Here is a 10,750-nt window from a genome sequence, read left to right on the forward strand (position 1 = left end):
GGGAAAGTTAGAGGTTCAAAACGAGCGTGCCAAGGAGGGGCCCCAAGCAGAGCATGCCAGACAGTGCCCACTGGCCCTTAGATGAGTCCAAGGAGCCGGTGGACACTGCCCAGTGAAACTCTGCCTGGAGACATAAGCGGACCAGGGACAGGAAAATGGCCCCACAGTCCCCTGGGGTCATCCTGGTCAGAGCCTCCTTCCTGGTTGGGCCTTTGTGGAAGCATAGGCATAGGCTCACCACTTCAAAATATAAGCCCCCCTTGGTGAGGGGGCCACAGTAGGCATGTCACTGATTCCTTGGGACAAATGATAACAAAATAGGGATGGAAGTGAAGGTCAGAGGTTTATAACAAGGGTGCTGAGGGGGGGACACTGAGCAGAGCACACCAGACAATTCCCACTGGCCCTCAAACTAGTCCAAGGAGCAAATGGACAGTGCTCAGTGAAACTCTGTCCTTGGGGGTCCTCCTGGTCAGAGCTTAGCAAGGCCTAGGAGGAAGTTGACAAAGTCTATTTGATGTGCATTGGGAGCATGGGCTGTTACTCACCAAGTGTAGCTAAAAGCTCCCCTTAATCTGGGGGGCTGCTAAGTGCAAATCAAGTGATTATTGGGGACAACTAAAGAAGAAAACAGGTACAGGAGTGGGGGTCATAGGTTAATCACAAGTACTTCAAGGGAGCACAGCAAGCAGAACATGCTCGTGACCAGCGACCACTGGCTCTAGGAGTCCAAGGAGTCAGTGGATGCTACCCAGTGAAGTTCTGCCTGAAGATGTGAGTGGATGAGGGACAAGAAGACAGTCCCAGAGTCACTGGGGTCCCTCCAGCCAGAGCTGCCACCTTGGTCAGATAGATAGCTAGCTTAGCTAGGGCCTGTGAGACAAGCCTGTTTGATGCACACAGAGATGTGGGCATGAGCCCACACAAAAACTGTTAGCCCTCTTGATCCTTAGAGGGGGCTATTAAGTGTGCACCAACAGAGTTCTTGAGACAGCTAAAGCAATTACAGGGACAGCAGTGAGGGTTTATAACAAATGCTCCAAGGGGAGACACCAAGCAGAGAGTCCCAGAACATAGAGTTGTTGGGCTGGAAGGGACCTCATCTAATCCAACCCCCAGCCAGAGGCAGGATCATCTCTATCCAAACCATTTTATACAAATCTGTAATCTAAATTCTACCCCAGCCAACACCCCCTGGCCCTTGAATATGTCTGAGGAGCCAGTGACCGCCACCCAGTGAAGTTCTGCCTGGAGATGTAAGTGGATGAGGGACAGGAAGACAGCCTTGCAGTCACTGGGGGTCCCCCCCAGCTCAAGCGTCCTGCCTAGTTAGGTAGATGGCTAGATTAGCTAAGGCTTGAGACAGGCCTATTTTATGTGCATTGTGAATGTGGGCCAATGCCCACTGTTTTAAGCTAAAAGACCCACTTAATATGGGGACCACTAAGTCCATATCAAGTGATTACTTAGTGGGATAACTAAAGAAGAAGACAGGGATGGTAATGAATGTCAAAGGTTTAAAACAAGTGCATCAAGGGGGGGGATACTGAACAGAGCACACTGGACAGTGCCCACTGGACCTTAAATGAGACCAAGGAGTCAGTGGATACTGCCCAGTGAAACTGCATGGAGACATGAGTGAATGAGGGGTAGGCCTCTTTGTGCTGTGGCTCAGTGGGTCCAGACCCACCAGGAGAACTTTAAGCCTCCCTTAATTAGGAAGGCTACTGGGGACACAACTGAATACGTGGGGCAATTAAAGTGAAAACAGGGATGGAAGCAAGGGTTGTAGGTTAATAACACGTGCTTCAAGGGGGGACACTAAGCAGAGCACATCAGTTAGTGTCTGCTAACCTCAAACAAGTCCAAAGAGCCAGTGGATACCGCCCAGAGAACCTCTGCCTGGAGACATGAGTGGATGAGGGACAGGAAGCTGGCCCCACAAGGGAGTCCCCCTAGACAGAGCATCCTTCCTGGGCAAGCCTATTTGAGGAGAGGAAACCTCCATGGGCAGGAAAGAATGCTGGGGTCAAATGACCCCAGCCAGGTGATTGTCTAGCTTCCTTTTGAAGACCCCCAGGGTACGAGCAAGCACCACTTCCCTTGGAAGTTCGTTCCAGATCCTAGCCACCCTGACAGTGATGTTCCCCGCAGGTTCCCCCCGGTAATTATAGATGGCCACCAGATCCCCTCTCAGCCTTCTCTTGTGGAGGCTGAACAGGTTCAGGTCCTGTAGCCTCTCTTCATAGGGCCTGCCCTGCTGCCCCCTGATCATGTGAGTGGCCCTCCTCTGGACCCTCTCAATGCTGGCCAAAAATGTCCAAAATTAATTTATTACAGTGCTTACCCCCTTGCAGAGGGGCCAGGCAGGGGAAGTGGTGAGGAGGGGGGTGAGTTACCAGTCAGACTGTTGGAGCCTTTGCCTTTCTGCTTATCTCCTCACACCTCATGACACCTTTCCAAGAATTGCTGTGGCACCCTGTTTGAGAATCACTGGTATAGCAACACAGTGACACTGCCAGACTTTTTGTCTTGTAATTATAACTTGAAAGTTCTGCTCGTAGTCCCCTATTGTAAAGATAGTGGTAGTTTCCCACAATTTATGAACTTTCAATTGAGATGATGCTAAGTCTTTGAGCATAGGGCAACTAAACATGTCTTGGCTCAGAAATAAACAGTTTTTCACTGTTTTAATAAACAGGTTTTTTTATAGGTTGGCAGGTCTCTAGGTAAGGTCTTCAGACTCTTCTCATTATTCAGACCTCTTTTCAGTTGCTTTCAGATTTGCCTAACTTAATTGTTCAGATATAAATTATAAATTTTAAAGTCTCTGCCTTGGGCTAAATTTTTGGCAAGTTTCAGCTCAAAGAAAATGCCTTGCTTTGCCCATGTGAAAAAAAATCTTACATTTGCTTGAGAAGCTGACCATTGTGTGGCTTTTGTGTCATGAAAAAGCCTTTCTGCTCTTCTTGTGAAACCTCTTCCATTTTGGCTAAATTATAAAACCATAAAAGAAAATCTGAGTTTGCACATGCACAGCATAGACTTGCTAGGCAGCTAAAGCCTTTGAAGATTATTTTTGGAGGGAGCATGCTCTGTCTTAGGGATGCTTAGGTGAAGCAGAATGCTCACTGCTCCTGTCTCCTAGGGGTTGGGGTGGTGCCGGAAATGAGAGCTGGGGCAATGTCTTGCGCTCTGGGCCCTTCCTTTGCTTTGTGGCTAAGCAGCATAGAGGAGAGAAACCTGGATGATTTTTCACAAGAACTGGTGTTGGGAGATGGGGTGGCCGGAAAAGCAGATTTAAAGAAAAGGACTGGTGGAGGGAGTTGGGGCGGGGAGAAGTAGCAGGGGATTGAGATGGACTAGGATTTTAATGTAGAACCTAGAGGGAAGGCAGACTTGGCCTGTAATGAGAAGTGAAATTGGGTGGTGTGGGAGGGGGGCATTAAAATAATGATAGAGGCAAAAGGTCAGGAGTGACAGGGCCTAAGTGTTTCTGACCACTTAGAGATGTTTCTCCTTCAGAATTTAGAATGGAAACTAAAATCCCTGGGGCACCACATTCTTCTGCTCTAAGCAAATAAACATGAAGCCGATGGCAAGGCTTATGCTTCATTCCTATTTAATGGCCAGTCCACTCAGAGGATGACTCTCAGTTACTCCATTAGCATACATGGCAAAAGTTATATGGTAGACTCATGGCTTCTCACCCAGCTGATGAGTCCTGTGGATATCAGTGAGATGCCATGAGGGGATTATTTTTACAAACTTGGTTCAGCCCCCTTGCACACATTCATTTTGGTGCAGTCTTTAATTCACTGATGATGGTATTTTTTTTCCCCACAGAATCCTGCCTCATTCAAGCCTTGGGGTGGTGGAGTGAATTAGGGTTACGTGGGGAAAGAGGTGGCTGTCTGTAAGGCCCCTAGCTGCATTTATTGTAGAAACTAGAAAGTTTGTAGTGAATGGGGCAGGGCATTGCAGGAAGAGGAAGGATGGGGTCCTGAGACCTAGAATCACTGGTTAAGGCAGTATAATATTGTCCTGGAGAACTAGAATCTCTGCCTGCTTCTGGCGTGGAGTTGCTGTGTGGTCTAAGGCACCATGTACATGTTATACTTAAGGCGTGATTAACCAGTTAATGATACCTTCAGTGGTCACCTAGCCACACATTCAATCAATGGCATGATAAAAGAGGAATAAGCTACAAAGTTATTCCACAAAATATGTTGGATAACTTTGCAGTTGCTTCCTATCATGGCATTAGTTGAATGTATGGCCAGGGGCCCCTGTGGCTGGGAGTACCATCAGCTGATTGGAGCTCCTAGGGGATGGGGGAGCCATGTCTACCCCAGAGTCTGGGAGCTGCACCAGGCCCATAAATGCCTGTGGCTGGAAGATCACAGTAGCTGCAGTCTCCTGGCTACAGAGACTCCAGATCAGCAGTTGGGGCTCCTAGCTGTGGGAGCATGATGCGCCCCAGTGGCTGGGTCTGTCAGCTGATCTGGCCTCCAAGCTGAGGGAGCTTGCTTCTTGCCATTGCAGGAGGAGCTCAGGATTGGCTCCTCCTGCACCGGCAACAAGGCATGATAAAATCTACTGTGCGATCCACACAATCACACCTCCTGCTGCCATGCATGTATGGCTCTAAGTGATTTACCAGGCTTTTCACACTTGAGTTCCCTGATTTTCTGAGGCTTCCTACCCTGGACTTTGAATTGAGATGTGCTGAACATTCAGATCTTCACAAAAACCAATGGGAGCTGTGCTTTGAACATATAAAGTACTAAGTATTGCTGACTGAAAAATAAAGACAAGTTGTCTTAAAGTGGACACTTCTGAACTTGAGTTCTGTGCACTGAATGAGAGAAGGGTCCTGTGGAAAAAATAGTACATGACCTTACAGTGAAAGTCTATCATAAACAGGGAACTACCCAAATCTTGATTGCATGGATTTTGCGAAAATTGTGAAATTGGGCTATCTCTGTGAAATCTGTTTGGGGGGGGGGATGTACTAAAAAATAAAATGCCGGCTCCCTGGTGGGAGCAAGCAGTCATCCCAGCTGCGCAGCCCGCCCGGGGGAAAGGTGGAAGGAAGCTGCTGGCCTGAAGGCGAGCAAGCAAGATGGCTGCTGGACTACCTCTTGTTGCTAATTGGCTGAGAGGGCTGTCTGTTGTTCAGTCCCACCCCTCTCCAACAATCAGCAGTGAGGGGTGGGGCCATATGATGGACAGCCCTCCACCAATCAGTGACAGGGCAGGGCCACCAGGACCCCTTGCCAGTCAGAGGCACGGTGGGGGGAAGGGCAGGTGGCGGCCATGATAAGCCCTTGAAAATAGCTGCCAGCCCCACAATCTGCCCATGAAATCTGGCTACCTCCTTGAGTTGGGTAGACCCCAATCATAAGGCCTATCTGGAACCAAATGAAGGTAGCACAAATTGTGTAAGTTTGGCTTCACCTAACTTTGGAGGGTTTAGCTTTGCAACTGTATCTTTGGTCTTTCTTGTATACTGGCTATGTCTATGCAAGATGCTGACTGTGCAGTCATTTAGTACTTGTATAAACAAGTACTAAAGGACAAGTACTAAATGACTGTAGTAAGTGAACTTGCTGCTTGGTAGTACCGCCACAAAGCTTTTTCATGAAGCTGACTGCTCAGCAGCCTGAGACAGTAGCATCACATTACACTTTCTGTCATGCAATGCTTCTGCACAGTCAGCATCTCATGTAGAAGCGGCCAGTGTGTATTTTCTCTTCGGTAAAAGAGGAAGTATTAACTGGTTGCATTCATACAATTAGTGCTTTTGAGTTGGCTCATATCTTTTTTTAAGCTTAGGAAAAGGCTAGGGATCTTATCCTGACTCCAAGCAGCTGCCTCGTCACTGTTTCCTCTGTAATAAATCCAATAAATTTCCAGACCCCCTGCTGCAGTTGCTGTAGTAGGCATGTCCAGTTGACCAAAGGCTGAGAATATCTCAGCCCTCCCCTCTCTCTCAGAACTTGGAAGGTCCTTGTGGAGTTGAGCAGCATGGTGTTGAGTTTCTCGGGGCAGGTCATCCAAAACCACTTCTGGATGCGAGAACCCCACAGGGTTAGAAATGTAACAGTTTTTCAGCTGGCAGAGAACGTGCAATATTGCCAGATTTGATGGAGCCTGTAAAACCCTCCAGAGGTGGAGGGGTCAGATGAGTCTGTTGGTCAGCTAGGCGGACCTGTTTCAGGTCTTTGGGTGACCAGGGTAACGTGAGCATTTTTTTAGGGGCTGATGAAAGAGTATTTTATCCCCACCGGTTTTTTGGAGATAGAGCCATTTCCCATCCAGATTGATCACACCAGTGTGCAGATAGCTGTTCTGAAGACTAGAGGCAGAATGAATGTTCTTCTGTCTCCTGTTGCAGATGTATAACCCAAGGGCTTTTTCTTCCATAACAATCTGTTTATAATCCTTGGTATTTTCAAGGCTCTATTCAGAAATTTCTTTCTGTAAGGAAGAACTGAGATTCTTCTTTACAAATCCAGGGTCTGATGGCCTCAGGCTTCATGGCACCCACGTATTTGCTCCTGCTGGGGGACAGAAACCTTGGGAGGAGGCTGAAAGAGCTGAGTGCAAGGTGGAAGGGGGCAGGGCTTGGGAGATGGTTTAGGTATGAGCAGGACCTCAGTGGGAATGGATAGAACCTCCAAAGATTCAAGCAGATGTCCTAATGTTAGGGGAAGAGCAAAATCTTACATAGCCATATATCCTTTTCTGCACCAGCTCCCATACTGTGCAGGATATTTAAAACTAGCCTCTCAAACCTAGATCCTCTGAGAGTGATGTCTGGTGCGTTGTCAGTGCCCAAATTTAACTAAATCAATTCAGTTTAGCCACTGCAAACCCTGAATATGGATGCTCTTGTGTTTAGTGAGGCCTGGTTTATATCCATTTACATTAATCAACTTCTAGCCTTAATAAATTAAGTTGGTAAAAGCCAGTTGTAATTTCAGTTTGTATATATTTAAATGAATGAATTTAAAAAAAATGGTGCAAGTTCCTGTGTAAAGAGAAGGCCCAAATCTGTATGCACATAGTCCAAATCAACTAGTGATATTTGGTAGCTCTTAGTGACAAATGATAAAAACTACCATATTTACTCAAATGCAAGACAACTTCAGATTTAAGACAGCCCCCCCCAATAATTAGAATCTGGGCATGGAGAATTATAAATTTGTTATAACTTTCCATGTATGATATATAATTATTGGAGGGTTGTCTTGCACTTGCCTCCGACTCTGGCCTCTAGCTTGTGCCACCAGAGCTGGTGTTGCACTAGCCACCTGTGCTGAGGAAGTACTCCAAATCCTAGATAAGCCTTTTTTTCCCCCATGTTGAATGGGGCAAAGACTTGATTTGAATAAATGTGGTATATACTTTCAGAGCTCTGAAATTAATGAACTTGCAGTCTGATAGATTCTAATCATCTGAATTCTGTGGGATAAAGCAGGAAGCAAGCATGTTTCTAGCCTCAGTTGTTCACTTGTTCTATAATCTCCATACCTTTTCTAGATTTTGATTAGCTAATGCTATTAAAGTAATTAGTTTGCCAGGTCTACCATTAAATAGTAGTAAGTTGTAACTTGTATTAACTTGATTGAAACTCATGGGAAAGCACCTTTGTCAGCAGATTAATTGCCAGAGAGGTTTTGAGAAAAGTGGATAAAATACTCCTAGCCTTTGTATTTCTTTTAAATTAAAGTACTTTTTGCATAAAGTATTTTTTTTTCTTGATAATTTTCATGGAAAAAATATTTTCCTGTGAAATGTATAATTAAGTGGATTCTGGATGAAAAATAAAACCTTCTTTTAGAAGTGATTAAATAATACATTTTTTGATAACTTGATGACTTTATAGTTAGATTTCAAATAAGTGATTTACAGATTTTTAGCATTAATTAGCTCTGTATGGGATTAGACAATATTTCTGAAATAAATTGTTCAACATTTTTTGTCATTTCGTTAAATAATTTGTCATGCTTTTTTCTCCCTTGTGTTCAGCCAACCAGTTTTAGTACATACGAATGCATTTGGATCCTGATCAGGCAAAACCTGGATCCCAAGCACATCAGCATTCATAAAAGTTAGTACAGTGTTTCTCAGTCAGGGCACCCTGTGGGTGCTGTGAAATCCTTTTCAGGGCATCATGGAGTGCTGCACAGTATTAGCACTGTTAGGTGTGTGGACACCTCCCTGCAGTACCCAGAGATTTCAAATAAGAATCCATGGTGTCAACAACATTCTGACCTGCTGAGGTCTGAGTTCTTTGCAGCAGAGTAATTGATTCTTATTTTTCCATAGTGCACAAGCTGAGTGAAAGCTAAGAGCCGGCGTTTTCCAAGGGGTGCCTTGAGTTTACCGAGATTGAGAACTGCCGCGTTAATACATTCGGCAGGGGTGTAAGCCTTTCTTCAGATTAAGACTTTAGTAGGAGCAAAACATGACCATTATTATGCAGCAGGATCCATGTGGAGGCCAGTATTGACTTTTCTGCTGGTGTTTTATGTTTCTTTCATCAAATACAATATTGTAATATTGTAGTAAGTTTGCTTGAAATCTGTTCATTTACAAAAGGGTTGGAGTCAGTGTCAGATATTACATCTGCTGCTCAATGCCTCCACCATGTTTTATGGTTTTGTAGTTTTATTTTCTTAGTTTACATATGCCATTCTCTCCCTTATTGTGGTACAAACACACACGAGCAACAGGAGACACTCACAAAGACTCCAATTCAGTCTTCAAATCTATCCTTATAGATCCAGTATCCGGGTCGAGGCCTGATTGACCATGTGTAGAGAAAATGGTGACACTAACTGTGCACAAAGTGCAGTGAACTGTGAAGGTGGATCCCCACTGAGGTTGTGTAGGAGGCTCTACTAGGGTGTGAGGGGCTCTCTGCTCAAATTTGGCCATAGGGTTAGGACCACAGTGTTGTCAAATGCACAAAGTAACCAAGCCAAAGGAAACTCTTCTCTTTCAAGACTAGTAATCTTGCTTAATTTTTACAAAGACAGCCACTGTGTAGTCTGTGTTAATGTTTGATTAATTTTAATAAGTATTGTTAGAGAAATGACCCGTGTTATTTTTTTCAAGACCTTACAATAAGCACACTCTGGGTCACCAACAAAATCAGAGGAGACGTTAGATTCAGATGTCTTAAGGGTAAGAAACAAGCAGGAAGCAACCATTTCAGTCTGTGTTTTGTACATCACAAAGAAGTGGAAGATGGCACAAGTCCTCTTAAAATCCTTCCAGGTCACCACCAAGTTCTACTCAAGCAAAGGAGCACAAAGAGAGAAATTTGGGACAGAGTTTAATTTTGGTAAAGGCAGGGAGTAGAAGTCACGATCTTCTATAGAGTAAGGGCTCTTCCTGTAATGCTAAAGATCAGGGATTGGCAATGAGTGGCTGGAGCCAGAGGATCTGGCCTGCAGAAATAGTGGGTTTTGCCTTGGCCCGTGGCAGCCAGGAGGTGCATTACAGTTGGTCAGCTGGAAGCTGTGCCCATCTTGTGGCCACTTCTCCCAGCCCCCCGTAGCTGCAGTATGGGTGCCACTTCCAGTCAGTGTGTAGCTGAGCTGGAGTTGTGCAGTTTTCAGCTGCTCAGCTCCCCTACCTTAGTTTCCACTGACTGGAAGCTGTGCTTGTGCTGTAGCTGGGGAGAGGTGGAAGGAGGGGGATGGAGCTGTGATGGTACACACATCTCCCAGCTGTCTGGCCCTGGCACAGTTCCCCATCAGCTGGAAGCTGCGCTTGTGCCCCAGCCAGGGCTAGGGACTAGAGAAGCAGCAACAGTGCCTGCCGCCCTACCTCACCCCACTTGCTGATTCTCTGCCAAAACCACCTGGTCTGCCCCAGACTGGAGCTGGGTTGTTCTGGCCCCCAACTTACAAAGATTTTTGACCCCTGCTGTAAAACAGCGATTCTAAACTAGGGTGCCACAATATATTTTAAGAGTGCCATGGGGGTGTCACACTATATCAGCACTATTAGATATGCAAACATCTACACATGATTCACAAGATAAACCCAAAGTTTTCAAATAGGGATCTATAGTGTCAACAGCATGGTGACCTGTTGTGGTCTGTCTGAGTTCTTTGCAATAAAAAAATTGCTTTTTTATTTTCCCATAGTTAAGAGATGAGTGAAAACAAAGAGTGTTTTCCCAGGAGTGCCTTGAATCTAATGAGGGGTGTCCTGAGTTTAAAAAAAGGTTGAGAACCACTGCTGCAGGAATTATCCATATACAATGTTGATAGTTGCTCACCAGGTTCCCCTCATTAAAACCATTCAGCTAAGTCAACAGAGAGTGGTTTTGGCCCCTTACCAGCAGCTTATCAACATCTACCTCTCAGATCCTATATTTAGGTACAACTAAAGTCACTGAGGGAGAACTAAAGATTTGCAACTGTTAAGTGATTAGCCATCCTGCAACAGGGATTGGAGTACAAGTGGAGATTAATCACATATAGCACAGGCTGCATTGCGATGAGCCATGTCTTGTGTTTTCAGAGACTGCGTGAAGGTGTACTCAGAGACCTCGAGAGGCAGAGTCGCAAACAAGAGAACATTCGCCTTTTAGAAGATCAGATTATTTTGACCAAGCATCTGGAAGCAGAAAGAGACAGGCAGGCTGTGGACAGAGGACCCCAGCAATCCTAGATGTAGAACGGGAGTATTAGTTTTCACTGAAGACACGCAGAAGAGGTTGCGC

The 10,750-nt window shown here is 45.5% G+C and overlaps 1 protein-coding gene across 1 annotated transcript; it reads left to right on the forward strand.

Moving 5' to 3' along the window:
* Window positions 1-8,372: 8,372 nt before the first annotated feature.
* PET117 (PET117 homolog) lies at window positions 8,373-10,718 on the forward strand (the record flags this gene model as incomplete). The annotated part of the gene is made up of 2 exons (XM_025212111.1): window positions 8,373-8,435; window positions 10,549-10,718. Coding segments are annotated over 2 exons (213 nt in total), but the record flags the coding sequence as incomplete, so codon positions are not given.
* Window positions 10,719-10,750: the final 32 nt, after the last annotated feature.

The sequence above is a fragment of the Alligator sinensis genome, unplaced genomic scaffold, assembly GCF_000455745.1.
Source record: "Alligator sinensis unplaced genomic scaffold, ASM45574v1 scaffold21_1, whole genome shotgun sequence".
NCBI classification, from domain to species: domain Eukaryota; kingdom Metazoa; phylum Chordata; order Crocodylia; family Alligatoridae; genus Alligator; species Alligator sinensis.